Source organism: Lemur catta, chromosome 16 (genome assembly GCF_020740605.2).
Source record: "Lemur catta isolate mLemCat1 chromosome 16, mLemCat1.pri, whole genome shotgun sequence".
Lineage (NCBI taxonomy): Eukaryota > Metazoa > Chordata > Mammalia > Primates > Lemuridae > Lemur > Lemur catta.
Window position 1 is genome coordinate 40,424,314 of NC_059143.1, and position 17,523 is coordinate 40,441,836.

General features: G+C 36.8%; 1 protein-coding gene across 15 annotated transcripts in view; it reads right to left on the minus strand.

The window, feature by feature from the left end:
• Nucleotides 1-17,523, minus strand: part of TCF4 (transcription factor 4) — a 339,457-nt gene that overhangs the window by 207,307 nt on the left and 114,627 nt on the right. For all 15 annotated transcript variants that reach the window (XM_045527876.1, XM_045527870.1, XM_045527875.1 and 12 more), the window contains 2 exons: nt 15,543-15,604; nt 12,197-12,293 (listed from right to left, as the gene is read on the minus strand). In XM_045527876.1, the coding sequence (XP_045383832.1) occupies nt 12,197-12,293; nt 15,543-15,604 (159 nt within the window). The remainder of the gene's footprint in view (nt 1-12,196; nt 12,294-15,542; nt 15,605-17,523) is intronic.

The window sequence follows — 17,523 nt, forward strand, 5'->3', positions numbered from 1 at the left end:
TTTTAAAGCAGTACGATACTCTGCTTTGCTTTCACAAATACATCCTTTGCCCTTTCCCTCACTGCTGTAAGGGGGCACTTCCTCTGTGTCTGAAAATCAAGACAACTAAGATATGAGGTGTAAAAACCACTCACAAAACAGCCAAGCCAGAAACTGAACTTGGGATCTCTTTCATCTTCTCTACCCGTTCCAAGTTAGCCACTAGAAAAGGCCTTCACTCTGAATATTTAGTTGTGATGAAGTTATAAAATGAACAAGATTATTGTTTTCTTGGGGGAATAATGTGCGGGCAGGGTAGCTTCTTTGACAAGTTAACTGTCTCCAAATATTAAAATGCACGAAGATATTTTTTTTTCTAAGCAGTGTCTTGCCATGTATGGTCAAACTCACAGAAAATAGTATTGTCTAGGAATGCTCTTTAAATTTGACAGCTAAAATAGGTTATCTAATCACAACGACCATGGGAGATAGTATTTGACATAAAAACCAGTACTCCTTTAGTCTTGAAGATTTTTCACATGTCCTGGGAAGACTTTATTGTTTTGTAGGGGGAATTCTCCCTCATAGTAAGGAAAGGTGATCTGCTCTGATAAAATTTTAGCAGGTGCTGAAATTTATATATTCTATTACATCCTTACAAGCCTACACTAATTATTAATTATCTGCAGTGTACACTACTTTACACATCTGCCCCTTAACTAGAGCACTCAGAAAAGCCATTGTACGTTGCCTAACGGACCATGTCTTGAACAGTTAAATGGCCTAGCAAATGCAAGATTTTCCCATATGTATACTTGCTGGTGTTAATGCAGACCCATTGCCTACTCAAACCAACTGCATTTCCATAACCACACTCCACCTTAAGGAACACGGGTTAACTCAGGGAAAGCATCTATCTGTGGACAATATCAGCAGATTAGAGCTGATTTATAAAACAGCTTCTTTAAAGTGTTTGCAAAGCACATTACTGTGTAGTTATTACAATTGTAGAGATAGTGAGTACTCTCTCTTCTGCTCTGCAAATATTTTAAAGAAGTCACATAGAGGCTTCTTTTTATGCCAGAGCAGGTGTGAACTCAATTCCACTCTTAAACTAGTATCAGCTCAGCTGAGAGAACAGCCGTAAATTTTTATTTCAGAACCAAATGAAACTCATGAGGGTAAGGGGCAAAATCTCATTAACTATTAAAATACCTTGAAAAGACTGTGAGCAAGGCTACTTTCTTTTGTTTTATATTTAATGGGTGTTCAACCATACCCAGGACTTTGCAATGAACGGAAAATATCACACAAAAGTATGTATAATTAGAATTGTTTTATTTCTGAGGGAACAAAAATATTCCAAAGAGCTCTGCCTGTTTCCCTGGACCACATCTCCATCAGTTAGGTCAGGAACAGAAATAAGGAAACTGAGATTAAAACAAAAAATGGCTTGTTCAAGATCCAAAATGATCATTTAGTAAACTACTGGTTAGCTTTTTCCCATAACTAGCTAACAGAGATCACCCACAGCTACTGAGGTGGTCTGCCAAGATATTTAAAAGGTTCGTGCTCACTGCATCTCAATTTCCAAATAATATTTGTGAGACCATCAATAAATAAGAAAAAGGGAAACTTGGGCAATGAAAAAGCGCACATACACAATGTAAAGTATGAATTTATTCCTGTCAGGAGACTAATTTGCTAAAGCTTCCAAAAATATGGATATTAGGCTCATTTCCAATTACTCTGAAAGTTCTGAAGGAGACAGGGTCACTAATAAATTTCCCTCCATGATTTGGTATTGCCCAATTTGGTGCAATCCGTTACACATAAAGAGTTTATGCTTGCATCCAAAGCATTCAGATTTGGCTACTGAACTGTTAAGAGTACAGCTTGGTCTGAATAGCCAAGGTGAGGAAAAGGCATGAACAATTAGTAACCTAGTAATTTCAGAGACTCAGACAGTCAGGCCAATGCTGATAATACAAGGCTAAGAAAATCGTACTTTGTGATCAAATTGCTCTAAAATTAGCTTTTTATGTGTCTCTTTCTCTTTCATCCATCACTTCTTTGGTCTCCCCCTTCTCCACCAAATGTTATCAGATATTACACACTTTCTATTTTCATTCAGCTTTAATATGGCCCATGAGGGGGTGGCATTTAATTAATCACTTCCATATTCTGCCAAAATTCACTACATGATGCTCAAGTTTGCGTATCACTTTTGCCAAACTGGTCAGACCCAATAAACAGAAAAACAGCCTAGATAAAATAATAGTTGTGCAATAATAATTTGCATTAACTGAATTTAAGAACCAGGTGGTTTCCATGTTATTTCATTAAAACACAGAGCAACTACTCAGAGGAGAAGTTCTATCGCAGCACTAATGAAACTTGCCCAAGGTCACAGAACTGGACGGTGGTGAGCTGGTGGTCAAAGTAACCCCCAGCTCACGACAAAGCCCTTGCTGGGTCTGCTAGCCACCACTTCCCCCATATTAAGCTTTTTGCATTCTTTTCAACTTATATGAAAGCTTTGAATGTTTTATTTTCAACATATACAATATAACCAGCTATATTTTATACTAATCTCAAATAAAGCTTCCTTACCATTTTTCCTATTAATAAACATATGTCCGGGAATTTAGGAGTGATTAATAAGCAATCATTCAGAAGATGGAAATTGAGCTGTATCTACTTAAGCACTTAGAAATAAATTTAATTTAATCTCAATCTAGGGTCCATATATTTTGCAACTGTGGGTGCCTAGGCCTGATATTCTGCACAAGGAAATACAGTGAGATCCACTAAATACCTCTGTCGACTGAAAAGTAATGCATGGTTGCTCTGGATTGAGAAACTCTTCAGAGTGAAGGGAAAGAGAATAAACCCATATAGGCAACATTCAACGGCATGCTCCTCTAGAGAAAAAGAAATGAAGTGAAACAGGACGGGCTCCAAGACATTTCCCAAGAACACAGGAGGTCTTTGGAAAAGTATCTCCTTAATGCAAAGCATCTACCTAGTAGTAGCTACATTATTCAGACGGCCTGCCAAACAAGCAAAGAAATCGCAATTTGTCAGCGGGTCCCCTAGAGTCCCAAGGGTCCCCAACCTGTGGTGAGTTGTATAATTACTTCATTATATATTACAATGTAATAATAACAGAAATAAAGTACACAATAAATGTAATGTGCTTGAATCATCCCGAAACCATCACAGCCCCTGACCCCGGTCCATGGAAAAATTGGCTTCCATGAAAATGGTCCCTCGTCCCAAAAAGTTGGGGTCTGCTATCCTTGACTCACCACTCAAACAGCACAGCCAGGCATTCTTAGCCATGTATAATAATGAAACTCGAGAACACCTAAGTAAAGGCAAATATTTCACAAAGGGGCACATCTGAATTCTGTCCCCAAAGAGGTACTCATTCTATAGGATTACTGTTTTTGTGGACTGGCTAAAAAAGAAACCTTTCCATTTTGGTCCTGATGTTTACAGAACTGAACATTCTATACCACTTCCACCTGCTCGTGCCTTCTGTTCCAATCTCATTAAAAGGTAAAGGTATTTTAAAACTGCTTTCACCCAAAACTCAAAGTCTATAGATTTTTCAATCTATTACCGAGACAAAAAAATGACAGACTACCAGTGCACAGCCTTGCAGAGCCGTAAGATAACAGTCACAGAGCAGAGCGCGGTTGTTACAAAGAGTACCATGTCACTGCACTGCTCATAGTGACCCTGAGAAAGGCAGGTCAGGCCGGCATTACTATCCTTGCTTGAGAAACAACAACGTTGGGACTCATAGGAAATTTTCCCAGTGTCTCATCACCATGAAGTGGAAAAGCCAAGACTAAGACTGAAGTGACCCCAAGAGCCCTAGAGGTCTCTTAAGACTTGCAGTGCTTAAAAAACTGAGATCCTCTGCTTCTTTGGTCCTAACGAATGGTATAATGTGAACAACAACAACAAAAATCTTATTTTTATTAAGGGTGAATATAGCACTTAAGGTAGACACATAACATTCATGGGTGTCAGGGTCACAGACCCCATAACTGTATTGTTATTCTCCAGGAGTCAAGGGGCAATGAGAGTTTTGAGAAATGCAAAGTGTTTAATAATCCCTGCCTGGGATCCAGTCAAGAAGTAGGGTACTGGTTAGTTAAGCGCATGCAAAATTCAAAGAAATCATCTTCTCAATGGAAAACTTAGAGAAAAACTTTACCATGAAATAAAAACAGCACTGTTTATTTCACATCCTGTTTCTCTTTAATGATAGATGGTCCTTCCCCTGCCTCTCTTCTCATCTGCCTGCTTCATGCCACGATATGTTCAACAGGGTTGGGAAACTTCTGGCCAAAAGTTGGATCTTGCCCTCACAATTTCATGCAGTCTTGGCAGGTTGTTGAAAATTAAATGTCTTTTGGCCTCACCTAATCCTCCAACTTAAAAATCAACAATATAATTGTGTACATATTAAAAGAAAAGAGAACACCACCCCTCCACACGCAGTGGGTATTCTTGTCTGAGCGCTTCATGGTGACATGGCAGGCAATTGGAGGTAAGTTCCCAGGGACTGTTTTGGGCAGTGATCCAGGGGAAAGAAGATCTCTGTATGTCACTTGTAGTGGCAAGTCCCAGGACCTTGCTGCTCCAGGAAGCCAGGCTTACTGTGAATGGGTGCAATAGGAGACTGCGAGAGCGGGAACTGACCTGTGGCTCTTCCAACAATCGCCAAAGGGAGTGGAGACAAGGCCAGTGGCTGGAGCTATGGGCCTGTCTCAAGACCAGGGTGCCCTGGACAGGTTGGCAGGAAGTCAAGCCAGAGACCTAAAGGAGAAGGTTCTGGGGAAAGCAGACATTAAGAGGGTTCACTCTGGCTGGCTGCTGCCTTGCTCAAAGGATTAGGACAACGAAGGCACAGGCCTTGAGGGTGAAACATGCCTCTGACTCCTTTATCCCGTGCAAGACCTTTGTGCCTGGACCTTCTCCACCTTCCTCTTTTTGATGCCTTTCTTTCTCCATGTCTCTTTGTCTTTCTAATTTGCTAACCAGAATTTAGAGTTGAGACATTTTTATATTTTGTTTATTACATGAAAGGCTGAGCCTTCTTCTTAATTTTCAAAACTGTCAAAGAGAAAATTATATATTTTTTCTAGAAAAACTAAACTGTGAATTGCACACTGTAGGTGGGTAAGCCCAACATGAATTCCCAAATGCCTTCTTTCTTAACTGTTTCCATGGAACAGGCTGCAGAAGCTATTGTGCATTCCCACCCCCACCTCCACCCTCTGCAGCTGGCCATGGCCTGGGACATGTGGAGGTGGTACACAGGGTGGGGGAGATGTTGCTAAACTCACCCTTCCTCTTCTTTCTCTAGCAAACCCAAACTTGACACCTGAAGCTGTGACAGTCATCTTGAGACACTGAGGGGAAGGGTAAAAGAATCCCAGAGCCACCAGCCCTGACACTGCTGAGCTGCAAAACCAATTCCAGCAGCAGCCTACCACGAGACTTCTCGAATGAGAAAAATTATTTTTAAGCCACCATTAGTCACATTTTCCATTACTTCCGAGCAAAAGCATTCCCTCCTGATACAAACAGCTTTTTATTTTTGTGTAAATCTTAAATGATTTATTTTCTCTTAGGGTCAATAACTGTCGATGTAAAAAACTCTTCCCCTGGTAGTTAGAAGACCTGTACATCTCAGTTAGCCAGAGTTTCCAATTAACATTTTTCCGATTATCACTTCTTCTACATTTTAGAAGTCCCAGTTTAGTAAATCTGGTTTGAGTATGAAAGTGTCTGAGGAATGCAGCATTAATTGTGATACATCACAGAGTAGGTGGCAGAATGGAAAGGAAGCAAAATAGATGAAAAAAGGACCGAAATGTTCACTAACAGGACAAAAGCAAATCAGTTATCTTATCTGAATACTGCAAACATACAACTTTTTTAATGGCCTTTGGAAATACTATTGGTTTTGCTTATTTACTCTTATAAATACAACAATCTGCAGTTTATTGGGAACTAAAACCTACCACATTGTAACATGACCTGTTTCCTAACAGGAAAAAATTCTGTGCAGTCAAGGATACAGTACCACAGAGTAAAAACTGAATTTCTATATGACTGGCTATAGTAAGACATAGGTCAAACTTCAGTTTATGGGCTTTTCATTGAGAGTTTAAACCCTATATGTCTGATTCCCTGATTCATTCCACAGTCATTTATTGTGGTCTTACAACTCTATGCCAAACACTGGCCTATGCATAACACTTTTCTCCTGATTATTCAACTTAATGACTTATTATTTCACCCCTGATCTATCCAATCTCTAAACTACAGATCTGGAATAAATTGAGGGATAAAAGAAACATCTATTTGAATCAGGCTTTAAAGAATTACATTTGAAAAACACATCACTAGCAAAGTTACTCGAAGGTGTTCATAAAATAGAGATGAATGGATTAGAAAGAACAATAAAACATCTCTAAAGATAAAATATAGTATAAGGATAAAATGGCATATCTAAAAGATCAATGGACCATTAGATGAGAAAATTACCTCCAAGATCATCTAAAGGGCTGTTCCTCACTCAATCTAAAGACATGAAAACGACCTGACCGGAGGACCCACAGGCAGTTGTAGCAAAACAGAGAGTAAGAGACTCAGTTCTTCTGACTCCCACCCTTAACTCAACAATCAGGATTACTAAAATCACCTGGAATGACACTCAAACTATTAATACTCCTCTTTGTTAGTATCTCCAGAGAAACTCTAATTTTAGTATATCAAAATTCACAAAGAAAGTAAAATCAAATAAGACCACAATTTAAGATTCGTTCTCTTAGAAATTGCTTGTACCACATTATCAGCCCAGCAGGTAACAGACAATATCGAGATAACCCCAAGCTGAAAAGCGCTGTTTAAAGGCACTAACAGGGCACAAAGAGATGTCCTGAACCAGTGAACTTGCAAGCAGCCTGCACATATCACTGCCTAACTTCAGCGTACTTTAAAAGTGAATTAAAATTTCTAGAACTGGCATCTATGTTCACAATTCCATTCTCACAAAGTTGCTAAAATTATCTGCTTTATGGAACTTTCAAACATCAAATGATTGTCATTATTATACAGATTTTGTTATTTTCTAATATTTACATTTCTGCACAGAAAAAACATTTGACCAAGAGGTCAAGTAAAACCTTACCCGTGCTTTGAAAACATTACGTTTCTTTATGGTCGTGGTTTTCCTTTGTACATTAAGGTTTCTGAAACAGTTTTCCTAGTAAGAGCTGATTCATTGAGTATTTTCAGTTTTACAATGAAAAGAAAAACTCCCTGCATTAGTATCTACTCACATTTGCCATTTTACAAGAAGGCTGTGGCACTGGCTTCTGCCACTGGGATTTGAAAACACTCACAACACTTCACCTTTATGCTGGGCTAAACTCAGGGTAGCCATAAACACTCTGAAGTAATACAAACCTAAATATTCCTGCTAGGCAAACGGAGCAGTGGAACCGAATTATAATGAGCTAGCAGCTGTCACAATATGACCACAGTAACCAAATCAAAATATCAACCGCTAACCCAGATGAGATTCAAAGGTCATCCTATAAGCCAGCAGCTTTCTTCAGTTCTGCCTGAAACCTCAATCTAATCCTGTAGTAAAATGTTCCACTGAGCTAGATTAGAAACCAGTTACTCTACAGTGGTGAATTATTTAGTGGCCTGGTAGAGCACCACTAGTAGGAACAGAACCAAATACCACAGTAAGGAAACTGAACCATTCACAACGGGCCATGTGAAAGCACAGCAGCTGATGGTGAACTAAGTTGTACCCAACTGTACAGAAGTATCACTTTTCACTCCCTTCAGTCACCAATCCACATATATAATCTTATTGGGCAATTTGCTCATTTATCCTCAGTCTGGTTTTCAACTGAAGATCTGGAACAATAAAAGGAAAATTCATGTTTAGATCTTTCCTTGGATCAAAGAGTTTTAGCTAGAAAATGGTCCACGATTGTAAAAATATTTGGACAATTACCTGCAGAAGTTTAGTGTTTGACAAAGGAAAAAAAAAAACAGGAACGTTAAAAAAAATCCATATTCTTTCCATGTACTTCTTGCCAGGATTTTTGAACTATTCTATAGCATATAAATAGTCCTTTTAAAAACAAAGGAGTCAGACTCATGGCCCCTTTGTCCTATTAGCGTATTTTGAAAGTGACTCAACTGACCGCCTATGAGGGTTTAATCAAACTGTTTAAAAACTGCAGTGAACAAGTTTCCAGCAGGTCGAGTATACATTATTATCATTAATAATGATATGCAGTCACAAGGAAGAAGTGATTGGTTTTCTCCAGATACAAAACAGTGCTTGGAATTTCAACTAAGATAAAATGCAAACCAGCTTGTGTCTACCCAATGAAAGCATTGAATGAACACTTAGTGCCAGGTAAGAGTACATGAATTGGTCAATGCAGGCAGGCAGCACCGAAATCTCTCAATCCTGCCAACATCAAAACAAAAACAAAAGGGCATTCACATCTATTGTAAAAAAATTTAGGAGCTTGCTTTTTGTTTATTTTAGCTATGTTTTTCTTTAAAAGATTTACACAATATCAACCATTAAAACAGTGTATGACAACTATATAGACAGAAATGAAACCAGCAGAACTACCTTCTAAACCAAGAAGTGTCCCTAATTCTTCTAGCACAATAGGCACATTGTGTGTGCACATGTGCATACATGAACACATGCATGTACAAGCACACATGTGTGTTCATTTATTTTTACTTTAGAGAGTCACAAACTATCCAATAGAGTGTTATTTTTCCAATACACAATGCTTACTTCTAAAAGGATAAATTAACAGAGACACTCTATTACTATTTTGTATAAATTTGAGATAGAAATACAAATAAGCTGAATTTTGGTATTTTGGTGCTAAATAGAAATTTTATAGTACAAAAACGCTAACATTTATGCAAAAGCATTCATGTGAAATCAAAAAGTTCAGACTTATAACAAAGGGTTTCATTATAAAAGTTTATGAGCAAATATGTTAACAATGACTGTCTCATTTTCTTAAAATAGTTTACTACCATAAATAACAAAATATATAATTAATAACTCACTCCCAAAAGGAGAGAGTGGTACAGTGCTTTTTTCTTCCCTCTTAATAAAATCTTACTAAGTGAACAGTTTACAAAAAAAAAAAAAAAATCAGGTCATCTGCAGTTAATAACTCGTTCCCGTAAAATTGGTGTCACTTATTTCTGTAGCAGACGCCTAATTCAGTCACAGGCTTGATTGATTTGACAATAGAGAATCTGCTCCAATAAAGTGGCTGATTTATTTCTGATGCTATAGCTTTTACCCTAATGTGACATCACAGCAGAATTAAGTCTTTGAAATATAAAGAAATACTTTGTAATCTTAATGAAAACCAGTTAAAGAATCTGAGAATAGATATTGGATTGCTGTCAAAAACTTACACTAAAGTCTAATGCTTTTTCTTTTGGTAGCAGGAAAATGTCCACAGAAGTTATAACATAGAATACGGGTCTGGACACAAAGGCCAGTGTAGAATACAGCATATATTCTATGAGTTCAAATTGTTCACGAAACTATTAAAAAATAGATCTTTGTCTTTATCACCACTTGTAAATTGGTGATCCTTAATTTCTTGAAAACGACCTAGATCTTCTTTGTAAAGGTGCAACGTAACACCAAACATGCCTCATCTTAAAAGTAGTTTCATTTTAGAAAAACAGCAGCTTGGGAAAAATCAATGAGGATCTTTGTTTCCCGAATCTAGCCCTGAGATACTCAAGCCAATCAAGAAGGCGTTTAGGATGTGAGAAATTATAGCAGTGGGAAGAGTTTTTAATGCAGCATCAGAGTCAGTTCTCTAAAAATACATTTTTAAATTCTTCTCTAAACTAAAAATGTCAAGTATTTCATACTTGTTTCATTGTCTTTTTCTCCCTTTTTTTCCCTTTTTTTTTTCACATACTGCGCAATGCCCTCTCCCTCCGAGGGTGACTTCCCTGACCCGAGTCTGACACTGCACCGTTAATGTCAGATAAACCATTTAGCCCAAGCACAATTCTTTTCTGTGCAAAAATCTGCTTGAGGTGGAAAATGTAGCAGTTTGTAAACAATAAAGAGCCATGTTTCAGACCAGACAGCTTATCTAACAGAGAAGTTCTTTCATTGGGAGCAGTGGGTGGGAGCCTCGTGGACACAGTAGCATTTCCTATCACAATGCAGGAGACTGTCTTAGCCTCCATATTTAAGAGTTTAATGGGAAGGAGGGCAGACAGGATAAAAGAGCGAGACTGACATGGATTTGCAGCTTAAACAACAACTAAGTGAAAAAAATCAGCTCTCTCTGCTCTAGACTGTCAGCCCACTTATATTTTAAATACTATTTGGATTGAAAAACGAATTTGATTTGTAAAACAGTTGCCCATGAGGAAACATGAACAAGAACAATGATTTAATACGTCTGTACTGCTTGGTGTATTCTGTAATATTAATTTATCGAGTTGCTCTTTACAGTAAAACACTTCCAACATCTTATAACTTCTAAATATGAGTAGTAATTTCTTTATTCTCTTTTCCTTTCTTTAGTCATTAGAGAATAATTTTAGAATCTTCTAAAGAAGTTAGTATATCTTTAGGTGCTAATTCATAAGACTAGTATTTTCAAATTAACCTTTTATATTATTTTATAAAGGTGGGTAAAGGTGAATAGAGAAGAAAGATGTTAGAATTAAAACCATTACCATTGACATTGAAGAGTCAAAAGTTGCTCTTTAAAATCTAAGTGGGCAAATGCATCTAGTCATCTGTATCTATATATCCTGAAAACAGGAAACTTGATAAACTTTCCTATCAACAATTGATAAAGAACTAGAATTCATTTTAGTTACAATGTTAAAACATAAATATGAAATTTACCATCTTGACATCAAGAAGAACACAAAAATAAGAACAACCTATGGTCAAACCCACCTCTGTGGTTCTCAAAGTAGAGATGATGCACAAAGGTAAAAACATATAATGTTACTCATCAAAAATAAACTGCTAGTAATTCTCTGCTTTAACTATTTTTTGTTAAATACTTGAAATTCCTTTGAATGAAATTGACAGTGATTTTTGAAAAAAATGACTGAGATTCAAGTATTGTCCACACATTAAGTATAGCTTCCAAGGCTTAAAAATAAGGACATTCCTTAGAAGCATTTGCAATTATGGCTTCAGAATGATGTAACTATTGCTGTGTGTTTTCCTTGGAGTATGGTCCAACAGCTTGTGCCAAGAAATTTAACTTCATTTATTGACAGATTCGCAATAGAATTTGGCCAGGTTGAGAGATTTACTAATATCGTTACTAACTTTCATTTACTAGAACAACGATCATTTTTTCCATCAAAACTAAAGTAACTAGCTATTGGGACCTTTTAAGCCATTATGAATTATCTTTTCATCTCTCAGGTTACTGCTGTTAAACAAACATCCCTACAGGGTAGTCAAAAGCAGAAAAATATGCTAAGTATGCCAGTAGGAAGGGCATGCTGGAAATTCGAAGAAAGCCTCAAACTAACACCTAGCTCCTAGCTTGCTTTCAGAGAAACAGGATGGGGTCTGCCTAGACCATTAGCACTAAAGTTCACGCCTTGGTAAATACACAATCAGATTTTACATTGCAACTTGAATTCACTACTTTGATTCAAGCACACTGAGACCATTAACACTACTTATTTCTATAACACCTTTAATAAAAACTCACAGCTAACACTGATTATATATCATTGCCAACCAACAGACCCAATGATATTTTTATATTAATTATTCACGCCTTGACTTCATTTACCTTAACTTGGAAAACTAGCATTGCAACTTAGAAATTGGGATGCGTACCTTGTATCTAAAGAGGACACAATTTCCATGTAGATTCAGTATCACTGACATTATTTAATCAGTCTTCCCCATGGTTATAAAACTTAGTCCTTGACGTACTATTACCAAGCATAGACTGCCAATATTTTTCTACAATTTATGATAACTTACAAGTGAACTGGCTAAATATCCAAGTTCCTAAAACAGAACCTCTGTCTAGAGCATGGTTTCCCCTTCCATGGTAAAACAAAAGCATTCAAAAGTGTATTAATTTAAAATTGGTCTTACTTTGTATTCTGGAATTGACAAAAGGTGGAGAGAGATTGTCATGTGACCCAAGGTCTCTGCTGGTCATATGGTCATAGGGAGTCCCATCTCCATAGTTCTGTAAATGAAATAACAGTGTAAGTTATAACTTTATATTCATAAATCAGTACATAAACATATGCTCAGTACTGAAACTTCTCCTGCCCAAAGAAACTGGAGTCTACTATGCCTACCCTGGAACCTCCTAGAAGGAACCTGCACCTTCAGAAGTATAATGGGTAGCAGAGAGCTCCAGATTCTGCAAAGTTCAAATTTTCCTCATAAAAGCTTTGAAATCTTGGAAATAATAATAATGGTACCAACTGCATGAAGTTGTTGACATAATTAAATGAAATAATGCATGTAAAACACCAAAACACATGTAAAGTATATTACAAATATTAAAAATTATTTTGATAAGCCCACATCAAAGCAAAATTGTGCTATAAGGAAAAATTACCCATAGCACACAATGAACTGATTTTGAAAGACCAAGGTAGAGACATTTAAACAACAACATTGGGCTTTACAATATTGAAATTTCAACGATTTATTATAGCTACTATTGTGGTTGTAAGAGAACTGGAGTTTTGCATAAGTAATTAACACATAAGAATGTTAAGAATATTAGGATCTAACTACGAGGAAACATCAACACTTAAGCATAAATTAGCATTTCTGCAGTGGACAAACACAAAAACCGTTTTAAAGCAGATAATTTTTGGCAGAGATACCTCAGTTTTACAATTATCTCCTTGTTTTAATGGGAATTTTAAATGATGTTTTTAAGCTGCCCAGTCACTTAATTTTAATGGAGGAATTTGATAACATATAGAAAAGAGTTAAAATCATCTGTATTATACAGTTCAAATTTCAGTCTACTAAAGTGCATAAAGTGACCAAAAAGGGAGAGGGGAGGGGAGAGTCATTCTGCTCAGCTGGTTGAACTGCCCGTAAAGTCTAAGTCAAATTTACTCAGAGGTGTCAGTTGGCATGTAAGCCAAAAGGCAGAATCTGCCCACACAAAAAAGACGGATGCTGTATGAACAATGAGAAGGCACATCACCTCACTAGAGAATGACTGGAATCTTAAGGAAAAACAACTCGGCTTTCAATCACCTTTCTTCATTTATAAAAAGTAACTTGAATGATACTATATTCTAATTCTGCCAATATGTCAATATATAGAAAGATGTCACATTTTATTTTTTTTTTTTTTTTTTTTTTTTTTTTTTTTTTTTTTTTTTTTTTTTTTTTTTTTAGAGACAGAGTCTCACTTTGTTGCCCGGGCTAGAGTGAGTGCCGTGGCATCAGCCTAGCTCACAGCAACCTCAGACTCCTGGGCTTAAGCGATCCTACTGCCTCAGCCTCCCGAGTAGCTGGGACTACAGGCATGAGCCACCATGCCCGGCTAATTTTTTTTGTATATATATTTTTAGTTGGCCAGATAATTTCTTTCTATTTTTTTTGGTAGAGACGGGGTCTCACTCTTGCTCAGGCTAGTCTCGAACTCCTGAGCTCGAGCGATCCACCCGCCTCGGCCTCCCAGAGCTAGGATTACAGGCGTGAGCCACCGCGCCCGGCCAGATGTCACATTTTAAATGCCTAGCATGGGTTTTCCACTCACTCATTCTATACCAGGCATTGCATAATGCTAATTATTATTTATTAAGTGGCCACATCCTAGATAGTGTACTAAGAGCTTAATGCACATTATCTAATTTAATTCTCAGCACAGTGCTGCAAGGTAGGAGATAATATCACCACTTTAAGATGAGAGAAGAGAGACTTAGCAAGGTTGTCTGGATACAAGTCTGAGGCAAATAATCTGTCTCAGGCAAACTCATTGGATTTAGAAAATATAAATTATGATATATTCATTCAAAACTATTCAACATATTTGAGAAGAATGGCAAGATAGCTAATGAAAACTAAGTAAGTTTTTAAAGTAAATCAGGATGATTCTAAATGGACCTTGTTCTCCAAAGCACAGTTAAAAGCACTATGCATACTGAACTGAGAAATCGTAAGAAATTAAGTAAATGTGAATGAACTAAACAATAGAGGGGGGTTCTGTCATCTCTATGTGCTGTCAAGGGGAATGGATTTATTTCTGCAAGTGCACAGTGTAACATGAGGAGGAGGAAAGATTTCCTCAACCCATCCATATAAAGCATTAGAATGTCAAACTCGACAGCTGGTGTAAGGGCTCAACAAAGTTACTGGTAAGCTTAGAGATCCTGCTGTACCCGACTTAGGGTGAGGATCGCTATGCCAAGGACAGGTGGAAATGTGTAACTATGACTTGTTGAAATGTCCTCATTTTGACAATTTGATTACCTTCCCTGCCTTTTATACCAAAATAGAGACTTCCTCCCATCCCAAATTTATGTGAACACTTACTATAAAATGTTATAGCATTTCTCCTCCCTGGAGAATGCTTCATGTATATAGCCAGTTGGGGGAGGAAAAGATGTTTGTTTTACAATGTACACTAAGTCTACTTTTAACTTGGGCCATTATGTGTATATCATAAAAGCTGACATGGATTTTAGAGGGCCTAGAAATGGTTCAGTTAAAGACATTATATATTAAATCATGCCTATTTAAATTGGAAAAAAATAGAAGATCCCCTGGTTCTATTTCATTTTACAAATTAGGAAAATGAGGACCAATGAGGTGAACTGACATTTCCAAGGTCATATATGTACGACAACACTCAACATCTAACCACATCATCTATCCCATTCCATGATCTTCCCATTATGCCCACATGAACAACTAATTCACAGAGGAAAACCACAAAAAAGGTAGCAAAAATTTGAGACCAAATCAAGGAATGAATCTAACTGGTGATCAAAGACCCTATTGGTGGAATGATAACATGTTTACAAAGTGAAATGAACTCACATTCATTATGTAGAGTATATTGGTAGGATAAAACCTCATATGTCTTTAGGATTATTCAATAGTTTATTCACATCAATATATTACAGAAATATTAGAATTTTTAAGTTGTTCCATCTAAAACAAATATCTTTCTATAATACCTGGATCAATAACCGGCAAAGGTAAGGCCAAATATTTAATGCAGGATTTTTCTTTGGGTTAGCAGAAGTGGAACAGGTGTCAAATTGAATAAAAGCACCCAATAAGAGAATGAAAAAAAAAATTCCAAGCTGATCCTCATTACACTTAGTATGCATATCTGTGTGTGTGTGTGTGTGACAGAGAGAGAGACAGAGAGAGAGAAAGAAACTCACCTCCTGTTTGTCAATTTACATATGTGGGATGTCTGGTTGTGAGAAAAAAGATTAGATATACTTACCCTGGACGGGCTTGGATGTCCTCCATTCCCCCAGGACCCTGAGCTACTTCTGTCTTCTACATCTAGGGACAAGAAAAAAGTTCTTTAGGCTTTCTTGCAATAATTTTTTCTTTTTGTATATGCACTTTTAAATTAATGTTTCAAATTAATCTCCTGTTGCCTTTAATTAAGAATCAGGCACAGGGCTACCATGATGATAGTGGCTTTTGACCCATCTACTTAAATTAACTCATTTAAATTCACAGCAGAAATGAACTGGACCCTCAGGAACCAGAGGTATGAACATAAAAATTACTTCCATCCTTCACCAGTGCTTGACAGCCTTGATTTTTATAGACATGAAACCGCACTTAAAAGTTTTATTAAAAGCTTTCGGACAAAGTAAGTTTAGAAATACACTAACACAACTTCAATCCCCCCCAAAATTAAATCAAAGTAAATATCCCTACTAACACTTGTGGCATCCTTGCATAATGCGTAATGCTGTCTCGGATACTTTTTGTTCTCTAAGCAAGGTTTATCAAACAAGGCAACGGATACGCAACAGAAAATATGAGACAAAAAAAGTATTCAGTAGTCTGTTTCCACCAGCACATTATAGGGATATTAGGATTGTTTAAAAAAGGTTTTTTAGGTTAAGACAATACTGTCTTTGTCTTTCAATTTTTTTTTTCAAATGAGACATACCATTTGCCCTATGATCCTTAATCTGGGCTTTGAGATATGGAAATGAAAGTTGTTATTAAATTACAAAGCAATGTTTTCTTTTGATAAACGATGGTGAAAAGACCTACATAAACTACCAAAAAGTGGGAATTCTTCTACACTCTGTACCAGTGAAGTTTTAATGCTGAGCAGATGACGAAATGTTCCGTCAACACTTCAAATAGCAAATACTCGGGATGAAGAGTCTAACAGCTAAGTTACCATATTAATTGCTTCAAACATAAAAGTGTTTTAAAGATCAGTCACTCTATATTTAGGAATGGCTTTGAGATTTTTGATGAAAGGGCTTTCGTGAGTATAAAAAGTTTCACGGTTCTGTGATTTTGATCACGGTTGATAACAGACGGCCATCACAAACATCCTCTGACAGAACTGGAGGAGGAAGTGTGAAACTTTGGTTCAGGAGACATAATCCCATTTATTGTGTTTCCTAACATTTCAGTGATACTGTTTATTCTCTTAATGCTCTACTGTCATTCCTTTTATTACTGCTATTTTATTACCGGCAGAAGTAATCACAGTATAATTAATTGATTTATTTTTGGGTATATTAGAGTACATGGTGTTTTAGAATATCTTAAAAGATGGAAGAGTAACAACAACTAACTTATTACCACTAAATTAAATTCTCTCTGTCTTTTCTGGGTTTTTTTAATGACAAATATTATTATTTTTTTTTTAGTTGGTGCTTCAGAAGATAATGCGAACTGCAAATAGATGTTCCCTATGGACAGTTAAAATTAGTGCACAGTGAGCCTTAAGGCATGTCAGAAAAGCTCTCCCTCCGGACTGCATCAAGCCTAGAGAAAAGGTGTAAAACTTTCCCCAAATCTGCTATTTAACAGCCCAACATGCTGGCCTGGCCTGTATAAACTAAAGTGCAGGAAGAAGTTACTTACAACCCTCTGGGATGCTCACACAAATAGGTTTTGTAGCCTACATGGTTCTCTTAATTCTTAAACAAAAACCAAATATTTTCAGCCAAAAAAAAAAAAAAAAGGATTTTGTATAAATAACAAAAATCTCTCAACCACTGCAAGCTTTTCAAAAGTCTGGCATATCTTGACTTTCTTTTCACCTATAACAGCCAGCTTAGATTCATTTGAGAGATTTCTCCTCTTAAATTTGGCCAAAAAGTAATGGAAGAACAGATTTGAATCCTTGTATCTATCATAAGACTTCAAATTGTTTGGACTCATTTTATCTTTTCAATTTTAAAAGAAGAATTTAAACATGAAAAGTAGGCAGAGACTTG